Source organism: Trifolium pratense, linkage group LG2 (genome assembly GCF_020283565.1).
Source record: "Trifolium pratense cultivar HEN17-A07 linkage group LG2, ARS_RC_1.1, whole genome shotgun sequence".
Taxonomy (NCBI): domain Eukaryota; kingdom Viridiplantae; phylum Streptophyta; class Magnoliopsida; order Fabales; family Fabaceae; genus Trifolium; species Trifolium pratense.
The window spans coordinates 71,503,538-71,518,466 of record NC_060060.1 but is presented as its reverse complement, the minus strand read 5'-3'; the positions used below and the strand labels follow the sequence as shown (position 1 = coordinate 71,518,466).

The following is a 14,929-nucleotide window of genomic DNA, read 5'->3' as shown; positions in this document are numbered from 1 at the left end:
TAGCACCATTTCCTAACATAAAAACATATCCAGATGTACTTTTTCTGTCATCAAGATCCCCTGCATAATCAGAATCTGTCCATCCATTGAGTTGCAATTCCATACCAGTTTTCTTGTATAGCAAGCCATAACCCACTGTGCCTTTAACATACCTCATAATCCTTTTGACTGCTGCTGTGTGCATTTCAGTTGGCCTTTCCATGAATCTAGCTACAAGACACACTGAGTAAGCTAGGTCAGGCCTAGTAGCAAGCAAATACATCAAACTTCCAACCATTTGCTTGTACTGAGTTTCATCACTAGCTTTACCTGCCTCATTTTTCACTAGCTTACAGCCAGTTACAATGGGACTGCTGACTGCATTGCAATCTTCCATTCCAAATTTTGCTAAGATTTCTGAGGCATACTTCTTCTGGTGAATGAAGATTCCTTCATCAGTTTGACATACTTCAACTCCAAGAAAGAATTTCATTTTACCCAAATCTGACATAGCAAATTTCCTTGTCATTGACTGCTTGAAAGAATCAATAAGGCTTTGATTACTTCCAGTGACTATTAAGTCATCTACATACACACTGACTATAAGAATGTCACCATTGTCACTGTGTTTGACAAATAGTGTATGTTCAGAAGGGCACTTTTCAAATCCTTCAACTATGAAATGAGCTTCAATCTTGCTATACCAAGCCCTGGGAGCTTGTTTCAACCCATACAATGCTTTCTTCAATTTATACACCTTCCTTTGATCACCATCCTGGTATCCTAATGGTTGTTCCACATAGATATCCTCAGATAGATCTCCATGTAGAAATGCACTTTTGACATCCAGCTGATACACACACCACCCTTTACTTGCAGCTAAAACTAACACAGTTCTGATAGTTTCCCACCTTGCAACTGGTGCAAAAACTTCATTATAATCAATTCCATACTTTTGTGTGTATCCTTTAGCAACTAATCTGGCTTTGTATTTGTCAATCTTTCCAGTTTCATTGTATTTAGTCTTAAAGACCCATTTGACTCCAATAGCCTTTGAACCTTCAGGCAGGTTTGTTAGTTCCCAAGTGTTGTTGTCCTCTATAGCTTGAATTTCAGCATCCATAGCATCTCTCCACACTTGCTTTTGACTGGCCTCATCATAAGTGTATGGATCCTCAAGACTACTGTAGACAGCAAGATTTTGCAATTCTTGCTCCTCTTCAGCTTCTGGACCCATTACAAAATCTTCAAAATGACTAGGTGGTTTTCTTATTCTCTTTCCCAATTGCACATTTTCATCTTCACTATTGTTGCTTGTTCCTTCTGTTGGTTCATCTTCAGCATCTGTGCTGTCATAACCAATATCCATATCTATATCTTGTATTGGAGTATTATTGTTATCATGAGCTTCATTATTGTCTACTGCAGCAACTTCTTCATCATCAACTGGTATTATACCTTCAGTGCTAACCTTTTGTTGCTTATTATCCCAATTCCATGATTTTGCCTCATCAAAGACAACATCCCTGCTTATCACAATCTTGTTGTTACTTGGATCATACAACTTATAGGCCTTTGATTCTTCACTTAAGCCTAAGTGAACACATTTGATGCTTTTATTGTCCAGCTTTCTTCTATGATTATCTGGCACATGTGCATATGCAATGCATCCAAATATCCTGAAATGATTCACATAAGGTTTAATACCACTCCAACATTCTTCAGGGGTCTTATTTTTGACAGATACAGTAGGACTTCTATTCATAATGTGAGTACTCCATTTTAGTGCTTCTGGCCAAAATCTCTTAGGAACACTTCTACTGGCCAACATGCTTCTAACAATGTTCAAGAGGGTTCTATTTTTTCTTTCAGAGACTCCATTTTGTTGTGGAGTATATGCAGCAGTTAATTGTCTCTTAATACCATGTGATATGCAAAATTCATTGAAATCATTTGATGTATACTCCCCTCCCCTATCTGTTCTTAAACACTGTATCTTACTGCTAGACTCATTTTCAACCAATGCCTTGAAGTTTTTGAACATATCAAAAGCTTCTGACTTTTCTTTTAACAGATAAACCCAAGTTTTCCTAGAAAAATCATCAGTAAAGGTTATGAAATACCTTTTACCACCATTTGAACTTGGATTTATTGGTCCACAAATGTCTGAATGGATAAGTTGGAGTTTTTCTGTTGCTCTCCATTTGGCTTGTTTTGGCATGGCTGCTCTTTGTTGCTTGCCTGACAAGCAATTTGAACATTTTTCTTCCATATCTCCCAATTCAGGCAGTCCATTAACCATCTTCAATTTGGTTAGAAGTTTCAGGCCATTGATACTCAAATGTCCATATCTATGGTGCCAAAGTTGAGTTCTCTCTTGTTTTGATGCCTGCAGGCACATTGGAATAATGACAGGTGCAGTGAGCAAGAACATCCTGTTTGCAGTCATTGTAGTTGAGAAAATCAGTCCTCTTTCATTAACATATCCTTTGCAAGTATTGTTTTTGAAAACAATTGTCACATTTCTTTCTTGTAATTGGCCTACACTCAGTAGATTTGTGCTTAAACCAGGGAGATAATACACATTGGTAATTACATGCACCTTTCCATTGATAAGCAATTTGACATTCCCTTTTCCCATAACAGCCATCTTTGCATCATTACCTAATTTCACGGAATCTTTGAATGAAGCATCAAAATCAAATAGCCAATCTTTATTCCCTATCATGTCATTGCTGCATCCTGAGTCCAAATACCAAGTTTCTTCTCTGATTTCTTGATTTTGTTCAGTTGTAGCCATTAGAAGAAATTCCTCTTCCTGATCAAATTCAGTATAGTTGATGTAACACCCCGAACTAACTACCCTTAAAAACGTGATCTTAAAAACTCTTTAAAGATAAGTAGCCGGAGCGCTACGGAAAACATTTTATAAAACGATCGTGCACATGACACGAAACGTCGCAGCGGAAAACATAACATAAAGGATTTTCAAAACAATGAACATGATAGTTCCAAAGATAATTCATTAGCATAAAACATAAGTTAAGATGTTCGCATCGATATACGACGGAATACAAACGATCCCCGACTCGATGTTACAAACTACCAGAGCACTAATATACATCTCAACCAAACTAAGCTTAACAAAACTATACAAAGGTAGCCTACACTAGCTCCTCACCAAAAGTGCTCCACACCAAAACGATCTACAGCTAAAGCTCGATCGAAACCTCGACCTGAATACCTGAACCCCCAAAGGTCCAGCACATAACAATTAGGTAGAGAGTTAGTAAACATAATCACATACATACGAATATAGAAACGCACCTATATTCAACCTATCACGTATTACTAACTCACACACATGCCTCAATAAGCAATACACCAGATAACACATACTCACAAATACACAATCAGATAGTTTCACGTCGTTTCGGACAACACAAAGAACTCACATAACACATAACACATAATTGCACATTTACTCAAATGCGACTAATGCCAAACATTCAATGTCATGCCAACCTAGACACGACTAATGCATGTGGTACCATCTTCTTTATCAAGGAACTTACCATTGATATTCTTCTTTATTGGACAAGTCCAATATCCTTCTTTATCAGACAAGTCTGATATCCCTAAATAATGCATGAATTTATGAATGCCATGCATTTACCAAACATATGATAATCACTTAGCACGAAGCTACTGCTCACTACATGGATAACATAATCCATTAAACTTCTTTATCAGACAAACTGATATTCTTCTTTATCGGACAACCCGATATACAAAAATACATATACTTCTTTGACATTTTATATAAATGCCATCACACAACACAATTATTAAACATATAATAATTCAAAACCAAAACAAAACCATGTTACAAGTGCCTAGATACACTTATAAACATCAACAAAAATTGCTGTCACAGAGGCCTTCGCTAAGCGAGGGCTTAGCGAGACTTGGCGAACCTCACCAGGAAGTCACCTGCTCATGGCGAGCATTAGCGAGCTTCAGCGAACATGTTCGCTACAGCGAACTCCTGGTCGCTTAGCGAACTACACCAGAAAAATATCTGTTCTTGAGTTTTCCAAAGGCGGTTTAACACTCAAATCCATCCAAAATACATTATAACATGTTATAAATGCATAACAAGTGATCAATCATGTATATACCATACATATATACATGTATTAACATTCACAAACACCAAAACACATCACACATACAAAATCATGCCAATTTCTTGCAAAATAAGCAAAGTTGCATAAACATGCAAAACCATCATCAAACATATACATATTCCCTCCTAGATGTTCATTAAGCATACTAAGATGAAAAGACATGTTTATGATAAAGAAACTTCACCCAAACCCCAAAGAAATTGGATGAGAGAGTTCAGGAATGGAGGCTAGACACCTCCCCTCTCTTGGATCACCCAAGCTTATGCTTAACCACTCTCACCTTGGATTGAATGATGATTCTTGGCCTCTAAATCTCTTCTCCTTGCTCGAGTTCTTCTTCTTGCTCTCCTAGGGTTCTTGCTTCTAAGCTCACAAACTTCAAACTTCTCATGAAAAACAAATTATGAGACTATTCATTGGTTTGACTTGGTTACTTATACTACTCTCCATGGACCTTGAACCAAGCCCAATGGCTTAGGCCCATTAAGCTCTCACACGCCCCAAGCCCACTAACACGACAAAGGTTTCGCTCACAAACTTATGTTCGCGATAAATAATTATACGTCGCGTAAATAAATATTTAACACTAACCCAAAATATATGCAAATATATAAAATATCGATTTACTAAAAATCGGGTCGTTACAGTTGACACTATCACCCCAATCTGGGCAAGCACTTTGATAGTGTCCAAGTTTGTGGCACTTGTAGCATTCAATTGCTTCAAGATTCTGCCTTCCTCTCCCCCTACCTCTGCTGGAATTTCGACCTCGACCCCTTCCATTACCAGATCCTCTACCACCATTTGAGATCTTAAGAGCTTGTTCTTCAAGATTAACTTGTTGGCCACGCATGCGTTGCTCATGAACCAAAAGATTACTCTGCAATTCTTCAATTGAAAGACTAGTCACATCATTTGATTGCTCAATCGAGCAAACTACATAGTTGAATTTAGGTGCCATAGATCTAAGAATCTTCTCCACTATAGTGTGTTGCTCCATTCTTTCTCCCTGTGCTGTCATGCGATTAGCTATAGTAAGTGTTCTTGAGAAGAAATCATTCACTGACTCACCTTCTTTCATCTCAAGAAGCTCAAACTCTCTTCGCAAGTCCTGTAACTGAGCACGTTTCACTTTGGTTGAGCCTTGATACCTAAGTTTCATCGCATCCCAGATATTCTTAGCTGTATCACGAACCAACATCGTTTCCAAAATCGTGCGATCGATAGACTGAAAAAGATAGTTCTTGACTTTCAAATCTTGAAGCTTGCTTTCATTGGCAACTTTGAGCTGCTCAGCTGTGGCATTGGGAGGAGCCACCGTGATACCAGTTTCTATCAAATACCAAAGTTCTTTCGACCGGATTAGATTTTCCATAAGCATTGACCAATGCTCATAGTAGCCATCAAACTTAGGTACAGAGGTTTGAAGAAAAGTGGAGTTTTCTGCCATGAATGGAGTGAAAAGAATGAACAAGGATCGTTGAGAATGCAAGAAGAAAGAGTAGCTCGCCGGAGAAGAAAGAATGAGTGGTTATAACGGTCGCCGGAAAAGTGAAAAAACGGTTACAACTAACCAAGATGAAACTGCAGTTTTCTTGGAGCTAGGCCTGGTCTTTAGGCTCTAGATACCACATGTTGTAAAGGCTTTCTCATTAATTGACAAATTGCTCAATACACACCTTTATATAGGCATTACAACATAAGAGCAATGGGCTTGATACAAACGCAAGGCCCAAAACTACTAGACTAAGCCCATATACTAAAACAGCTACTAACATACTACTAACAATTTTAATATTTTTTTAAAAATTAACCTGTATGTATTTAATTCTGATATGAAGTATAAGAGGTAGATGGCTTCTCTCGTGATATAAGGTTGACGGTGGTTGTAAGCTTCAGATACGGTGGTAACAAATATGTTAATATTTCAACGCTTATGTTAGTAACATCTTAATATAAGTGTGTATGAATTTGGTGAAATGTGTGTATTTTGAGAGTCAGTGTATGTGTATTTGTAGGAGTGGTATCAGATAACCGATTATCCCAAAAGTTTAAGCTGTTAGAATAGAGCCACATCAATGGTTTCATATTATTTCTAACACGCTCCATCACGCAAGAGTCCACTCGAGCTTGAAGTGTGGATAATGCATAAGCTCACATACCATATGCTTAAATTCCACTTTTTAATTAAAAAGTGAGAGGAGCGGGGATCGAACTCTAGACCACTTAGTCATAGAGGCTCTGATACCATATCAGATAATCAATTATCCCAAAAACTTAATCTGTTATGATAGAGCCACATCAATGGTTTTATGATAGAGCCTCATCAATGGTTTGACACAATCCCTCCCAAAATATAAGTTATAAGGTGGCCTATTGGTATTGGATGAGAGACTTAAAACAGGGATTAGATATCACATAGTTACTACTTCGATGCGGTAACTGTTATAGGCCCTATAAAAAAGAATGGATGAGATCAAACATTATGTTAAAATGTTACATGAACGGTGAATAATTGGAGTTGTCCAATCATAAATATATGAACGAGATATCCAACTGCGTGTAACTGCTTTAAACAGCTAAAGCAGCGAATCCAAGTCTCGTAAAAGATTGAGGTATAAGATGTTGGCTTCGATATCGACTCACTAACTTTCTAACATTAATAACAACATTATACTGTATGTATTTAATTTTTGATAGGTATGCTTGTTAAAAAATATATATGAATTGTAGGCAACTGCAATGGCCATAGATTTCTTTTTTGTCAATAAGCTGATATTTTATTCATTGCGATAGCTAAATAATTAGAGATTAATACACCATGAGTAGAAAAATCAAATAAATATATTAAACACTAGAAATACTCATAAGTCATAACATATGCATTATGGGTAACATATCTAAGAGGAAGATGATCTCCTCTTGACTCTTGAGGGAGATAAATAACTTAGTCGGAGAAGAGCGACGCTAGGAAAAATCTAACTCTAAGCTAAGTTAGCTAGGAAACATATAAGTAAGCATGAGCCATATACGTAGTTTTTACTTTGTCAAAAATGCCCAATGAGTCAATGAACAACAACGCTAACAATGCCTTGTGTTTGGCCCAGACACGGATCCAGAAATCAATCACACGGGGCCGAATTTCTTTTTTTAATAAATAAATAATATGGTTAAATATATTTTTTATCTTTATAAAATAACGAGTTTTTATGTTTAGTCTATTAAATTTTAGGGTTAAATATGCAAAAGGTCCTTGCACTTATGAGTCATTTGAGTTTTAGTCCTTGCGTTTTTAAATCCTTTCATTTTGCCACTACACTTTCATTTTACTTTAAAAATGGTCCCTAGACCTTTTTTTTTGCTGAAATGGCACATTTTTGCTGATATGTCAATGTTGACTGGATTTAGAGTTGTTGACTCATTTAATTTTGCAGTGAATCGACCAAAATACTTTTAAATAAGTAATTTTTTAAAAGTAAAATAAAATTGACACATCATAAAAAAAATGTGTCACTTCAACAAAAAATGGGTCCAAGGACCATTTTTAAAGTAAAATAAAAGTGCAGTGGCAAAATGAAAGGATTTTAAACTGCATGGACTAAAACTCAAATGACCTGTAAGTGCAAGGACCTTTTGCATATTTAAGCCTAAATTTTAACTGAAAATATCCTCTAAAATATATTGTAGTTTGATAAGAATAATCCCTATTTGAAAATATTTTTTAAAAAATTGATATTTTTAGTCCTCAAAATAGTTCTTATAAAATACAAATATAGACTTAAAGTAATTTTTTGAGCGATAAAATTTAAAAACTTATAATTTTATAAGGACTAAAAACATATTTAACTAAAAATTATTAAATAAAATCACAATAATTTATTTACAAGCACCTCAAATAAGAGTGAATAAATTAAAAAATGTCATTAACAACCCGTAAACATGAAAGCTTATACATGTGAAACATGTATGCATTTGGGAGGGGGGTTGGAGCCCCTGCTTGCCCCCCTGGGTCCGTCCCTGGTTTGGCCCCAAGATTTCGTTCTTCGCCCCCAACGCCCTTTCCAATGCCTAAGTTTTTTTATTTTTTATTTTTTATAGGCTTAATTAGTAAAATGGTCTCTTAAATAGTAAAATGGTCTCTTAAAGACATTCTTGATTTCACATTGGTCCCTTAAAGATAAAAGGTCTGAATAGGTCCCTTAAAGAAAAAAAGGTCTGAATAGGTCCCTTAAAGACATCTCCGTTAATCAGTTTGGTCCTATTCGGACCTTTTTTTAGGGACCAAACTGATTAACGGAGATGTCTTTAAGGGACATATTCGGACCTTTTTTTCTTTAAGGGACCTATTCGGACTTTGTTTTTTTAAGGGACCAATCTGAAACCAAAAATGTCTTTAACGGACCATTTTACTAATTAAGCCTTTTTTATAAAAGAGGGACTAGCTAGCACCAAAACAAAAACTGAAACAAAACAGAAAACTAGCTCAAAAAAGAGCCAAAAGACCTATTATCCACCAACAAGGCAGCAGTGACAAAATTAGGAACATAAGAAAAACTCGTAAGCCTATAAAGAATATTCAAACCAAACTTTGCCAAACATCTTCATTGCCTAAGCCTATAAGGCTATAACTCTCCGAATTTGGAGTATCCTATTGTCACAGGATAAAGAGACAAGATAAGATAGTACTATCATATCCTAATTAAATTTGACTCTTTGTTATTCTTATCCTTAGTTTTTGGTGGGTTAGCTACCTCATAGGATAAATCTATCATACGCATACTTTTACTCCTAGACCTTCTTCGACTCCCACTCTCAGCAAATTCTCATTCATGCCTCTCTCCACTCCACTCCACCCCTGTCTCCACTACCTGATTGAAAAAAAAAAAACATTTTTGAAAAAATAGTATAATGAAATCATAATTATTATACAATAATAAAATAAAACAAATATCAAAATTATTTATTAAGATATTAAAAGTACTGTCAAAAAAAAAGATATTAAAAGTAAAAAATAAAACAAAAAGATTCTTCTAAAAAACCAAAAAAGTTGAATAGGAATGACTGGGGTCAGTGGGGTGTAGCTAATAATATAAGATATATTTCACTATAATATACTGTTGAAATTTTTAAAGTTAAATATATTTAAAAAACGCCAATATAGGGGAAAAATTTATTTTAGCCTAAGATAAGTTTACCTTGGTGGTTGGGGTGAGAGAGTAAAACAGTGGAGTCATGAAGATATCTATCCAACTCAACATAACACTTACATACTAACAATTGTTATTAGAAAAACAGCATAATATGAATTAAAGGTTTGGTAAACACCAATATTTGATTGGGATGGTAGAGTCAAATGACAGCCATGAATAAACATCTTTGCATTTGTGCAAAGTCAAAAAATGGGGATGGGGAATAAAGTACAACAGACCAAAACCTGAAGAAGAACTACAACAGAAACCCAAAATGTCTAATCTAATCCACTTTAAATCTCAAAACTATGATGCTTAATTTAAACCGGAATACTTTTCATACAGTTGCCGAAGATTTTTTACTCCACTTTCCAATTCGGCTCTCTTCTGGGGAGAGATAGTGTGCCCTGACTTCTCCAGGTCTGCTTGCATCATCTCCAAGTTCAGCTTCACAAGCTGAAGGGGAATTCGCATAGGCCTAGTTGGTTGAGTTGGGGTCCTGAATCGCTCTGATGGTGCAGCCACTGCAGGAGGATGATGGAGCCTGCAGCCCACAAGAGTTGCACCAAATGGGTTGTTCTGCTCTAAATTACGAAGTGCTTCTGCAGCATCTGTGTTTCTAACAAAAACAATTTGAGCACTACCATTGTCTTTGATAGACTGAGTTTCAGATGCTTTCAAAGGACCAAACCGGCAAAATGTTTTCAGCAAATCATCTTTTGATGGGATATCAACTCCTGGTCCTGGAGCAAATTGTAGGAAAAGAAAGGTTCCGGATGATACACCATTGTCCTGCACTCTATCAAAGTTGACAGTTTTGGTACGGTTCGAACAAGCAGATAAGCTTCTTGGGTGATCTGACTTCAATTCAGGTGAAAGGAAGTTGACAGTTTCAGATTCTTTTCTTCTTGAACCGGACTCAAAGCTGATGTTGTTCAAATCAGGTATCGCTCTAGCATGTTCAGCATTGGGATGCTCATGTGGTGCAGTATTAACCAACAAGTGATTAGTAATATTTCCTACACGTCCTTCCTGAGAAGCAGTACCAGCCTCTGGTGCAGTACTCACTAACAAGTTACTGTGAGTAACATTTCCATCAAGTTTATTTTGGTAGACACGTATCTCTGGATTTGAAACTTTAGAAACTAGTCCTCCCTTACTTTGACCATTACTTTTCCCATGAATATCAACAGGTATAGGTGGGGTCAGCTGCAAATCTATTACTATTGAGCTGCAGCCAATGCTTTTTGCATCCACACGTGAAGCAGATTGAACACCTTGATGCACTTGTGCAGCTTCCAACTTTTGTTTCTTTTTAGGCCCAGTCATTTTCGCAGAAGCAAGGAAATTGTGATTTTGCGGAGTTTCAGGAACTGAGCTGCATTTATTGCCACTGTCATTAATAGTTGTCTCGGCATTTTGCAGCTGATGCATTGAAGTTATTTCTTCCACCTTCCTCTTTTGTTTAAGCTTTTTCCCAGAACTTGTGCAGTTACCTGTAGAAGTACTAGCCTTCATATCTGATAGGCCAGAAAGAGGTTTAATCTTACACCTTGCTGCATTTTCCGTTTTACTGTTCTTTCTCTTCTTTTCACTTTTGGTATCCACTAAATCGTTGGCCACAGGTTTCTCTGTTTTCCCTCCATTCTCATTAACCAGGGAAATGGCAAGTTCAGCCTCGTCACGATACTCTGATATTCTACGTTTGCAGAAGAACCACTCAACCATATCGAAGTTTTTATTCTCGATTGGAGACATACAATCAACAGCCATAGAATATAGTCCTGAAAGTAAATCGCCGGAACTTGCATTGATGAATTCTGGACTGCTAGACATAATACTACAGCTGATGAATTTTCTGTCCCAGTTACTTCGGAACCTCTTGCCACCCGATTTAGCAGATGAAATAGATCCATTTGAAGCATTCCTAGTTCTGCGTGAAGCCTTTGCTTTAACAGGAGGACGTGGAGTTTTCGATTCTTCTGTTTCAGCTGGCAAATCTTTATGTCCTGGTCCACCATCTGTGTAGGGGTAAGATAAATACTTGCTTCTTCTCCGAAGTCTGGAGTCAACACCTGTTATGAAGGAAAAAATTGCCCGATAAGTGACTTGTATCCAAACTTGGGAAATCAAACACATTCAGGACATTAAACAATTAAGGACCGATTTAAATGATTCATAACCAAAACAATGTACAGAGCTTCGGCTATTATATGACGCTCTCTTACACTTCTACATGTGAATCAGACACATCAATTTCATATAAACAAAAATTGTCGTTTTATCATAATCATGAAATCAATAAATGATGCATAAGCTCTACAAATTAAGCACGTGTACTTTTAAAAATCAAACTGGCACAACTATTATTAACACAAAAGACATTGTAATTTAATAGCCTGGTTGTTTTCACGCTGTGAAATAAAATTCGACACGCGTCCTTCCAAAAGTGCTTTTGTCGCTTCACTGAAATCGTGGTAATATCATAATAATACATCAAGATGCGGGAATTCGATAAACTACTGACTTTCCAAACATAAAAACTATAAAACTGTATTTCCATTTCGAACACCGGTATATACGAAAAATATTAACAAGCATGACATAACAAAGTGCAAAATCTGAATATCCTACCACCTCCGGTTTTCTCCAAAGTGTTGGTCATTTGGGTGTTTCCAGTCATTTGTTGCACATTACCAGAATCAACAATTTCAGTTCCAGCCTCTGCATAACAAAGTTAACAAAGTGCATCAATTTCATATACCAAAAATTTTCATTTTGTCATCATCATGAAAATGAAATCAATAAATCATACCTAAGCTCTACAAATTTGCCACATGATCTTTTAAAAATCAAATTGGCACAACTATTATTAACACAAGAGACTTTGCAATTTAATAGCATTTTGTTTTCAAGCGCGGTGATAAAAAATTCGACGTGCCTCTTTCAAAAAGCTACAAACTGTTTGTCAATTTGCTGAAATCGCGGAAAATATCATAATAATACATCAAGGTGCGGGAATTCGATAAGCGATAAACAACCGACTTTCCAAACATAAAAACTACAAAATCGTATTTCCATTTCAAACACAGCTATATATGAAAAAATTAACAAGCACGACAAAACAAAGTTAACAAAGTGCTTAATTTGAATATCTTACTGCTTCCGATTTTCTCCAAAGTGTTGGTCATTGGGGTGTTAAAAGTCATTTTTGCCTCATTTGCAGAATCAACAGTTTCAGGTCCTGCCTCTGCATGACATAACAAAGTTAACAAAGTGCATCAATTTCATATACCAAAAATTGTCATTTCATCATAATCATGCAATCAATAAATGATACCTAAGCTCTACAAATTAAGCACATGAACTTTTAAAAATCAAATTGGCACAACTATTATTACCACAAGAGACTTTGCAATTTAATAGCATGTTTGTTTTCACACGCGAAGATAAAAATTCCACGCGCGTCTTTCAAAAAGCTACAAACTGTTTGTAGGTTTGCTGAAATCGCGGCAATATCATAATAATACATCAAGACGCGGGAAACCAATTAACGATAAACGACCGAATTTCCAAACATAAAACCTAAAAAACCACATTTCCATTTCGAACACAGCTATATATAAGAAAAAACTAACAAGCATGATATAACAAAGTTAACAAAGTACACAAATGATATAACAAGTTTAATCCAAAAATCTTACCACCTCCGATTTTCTCTGAAGTGTTGGTCATCGGCATGTTAAAAGAATCAACATTTCCGGTTCCTGCCTCTGCCTGAGGCACAGACTGAGTCACAGGGGTGTTTTCGGTCATTTTCACCTCGAAACCAAAATCAACATTTTCAGGCCTTGCATAAGCCTGAAACACATCCATTGCCACCTTCTGATCAAACAAAATCAAACACAAAAAAAAATCAGCAAAATGCTTGAAAACAATTCAACGAAAAAAAAATCATCATGCAAAAATTTTAAAAAAAATTTAAGTAAAACACTAAAAACTAAAGATTAATTACAAGGTTTAACGGATATAAACGGATATACGAACTTAGTTCAATTTAAATGCATTAATTAACCTAAGTCGTAAATCGATCCGCTATAGTACGCAATTGCGAAATCACGATGCGGAGTGGAGTACTGATCCGCTGCGACGCAATTCTATGAAATTGCGATGGAATCGCACGTCACGCGAAGTCGCGAATTGCGTGAAATGGAAAAGAAAATTGGAAAATCGAAATGAAAATGAAAAAATGGACGAAATTCTCACCGGTTATGGTGGCCGGCGATGAAGTTTGGTTGGGAAGTTTCGGTTTTTATTTTCAGTTGAGTTCAGAGTACAGTGAGAGAATGCAATCTGACTTAAGTATGTATTGTGTTGTGATTATTTATGACTTATGACTTATGTGTTGTGATTATTTATACAAAGTACAGAAAGGGCAAAGAGGCAATTTTTGTTGTTGTCTTGGAATGGAATCTTGCCCCGCTGCTGAGTCAGTTTTATTGTTTTAGGGTTTTTTTTTTGGACAAAGTGGGCCTCTTCTAGTAAAAGTGGATTGGGCTTAATGTTAGAATCTTATTTGTGATGATGTGTTTGTTTCTTCATGATCAATTGAGTTTCATTCTGGTTGTAATTCGTCGAAAAATTAGTTTGCATTGTGATTCGTCGAGTTTTATTATGGTTGTAACTTGTCGAAAAATTCTTGGTCAAATGTAGATTCAAGTTGTGCGTAATGCCTTAGTAATAAAAGTTGCGTGTAATGCGTATTCCTTCATGATTCGTGATTGTTGAGGAGACGTTGACATTTTAGGAATATATATCAAACATCAGGTGTTTTTGTTTGAGATTATTTCGGTTTTAATGAAATGTTTAGCATATTTTGTGACGGTGAGGTTGATACTGTTACACCGTCTTTTAGATTGGTTTATATTCGTTAAAAACACGATGTGTGTCAATCTTTAAGTTTACGTTGTGATTTGGGAGATCAGACGTTTTAACAGAACTCAAAAATTTAGGTGTTAGTTGTTTGAATCCATTATTTTTATTAGTTTCATATCAATCAATAGAATCAGAATTGAGATACTCCATTTCATCACGATTGGTCTGGAAAATTGCATCAATAAGGTCTTCAAAATGTGAGATCAATAATACAATGTCTAAATATCCATCTTTAGCATCGCCCTCTTTTCCATCAATTTTCAATATTCATTCACTCTGAGAATTTCTCAATTTTGCCGGAATTGAAAGTTGTAACTCCATGTTGCGGACACTTTTATTTTGTTAGTGTTAAGATTTTACGGTGATCTCAACTTTATGACGCATTAATTGTTACGTGTGCAATATCAGAATGACGTTCTCTTTGAATTATCACAAAAAAACAATTACTTGATCTCCAAATATCAACTTTAGACTCTTTTATTTATCTCATTATATCTCTTTTATATTTGAAAAACATGTAAAAGTTTACATGTAAGAATAATAGATAGACCTTGTCAAGGTCTATCTACCTTGACATCCATAAACACAATTTAAAGGTGTTCGTTGCCAAACTTGTTGGTAGATGTGCAGTGTCAA

At 35.9% G+C, this 14,929-nt stretch overlaps 1 protein-coding gene across 4 annotated transcripts; it reads right to left on the bottom strand.

Annotated features, from left to right (window-relative positions):
• Positions 1–9,471: 9,471 nt before the first annotated feature.
• LOC123911205 (serine/threonine-protein kinase ATM) lies at positions 9,472–13,826 on the bottom strand. Of its 4 annotated transcripts, none has more exons than XM_045962574.1 (5): positions 13,625–13,826; positions 13,063–13,243; positions 12,519–12,608; positions 11,996–12,082; positions 9,472–11,433 (listed from the first exon to the last, which is right to left on the bottom strand). In XM_045962574.1, the coding sequence occupies exons 2-5, from the start codon at positions 13,232–13,234 to the stop codon at positions 9,674–9,676; spliced, it is 2,109 nt and encodes a 702-aa protein (XP_045818530.1). In that variant the 5' UTR covers positions 13,235–13,243; positions 13,625–13,826; the 3' UTR covers positions 9,472–9,673. The 4 variants fall into 4 exon arrangements, with proteins under 4 accessions (XP_045818530.1, XP_045818529.1, XP_045818528.1 ...); XM_045962573.1 differs by having other exon boundaries at positions 11,993–12,082; positions 13,066–13,243; positions 13,625–13,777; XM_045962572.1 differs by having other exon boundaries at positions 11,993–12,082; positions 13,625–13,776.
• Positions 13,827–14,929: the final 1,103 nt, after the last annotated feature.

What these genes read in the sequence shown, in the direction of transcription:
- LOC123911205 (XM_045962572.1), bottom strand. Translation starts at nt 13,234, where the DNA reads ATGGATGTGTTTCAGGCTTATGCAAGGCCTGAAAATGTTGATTTTGGT. An exon ending in TTCAGAGAAAATCGGAGGTG is followed by an intron (nt 12,609 to 13,062) that starts GTAAGATTTTTG and finishes TATGTCATGCAG; the next exon opens with AGGCAGGACCTGAAACTGTT. An exon ending in TTTGGAGAAAACCGGAGGTG is followed by an intron (nt 11,434 to 11,992) that starts GTAGGATATTCA and finishes CCTTCATAACAG; the next exon opens with GTGTTGACTCCAGACTTCGG.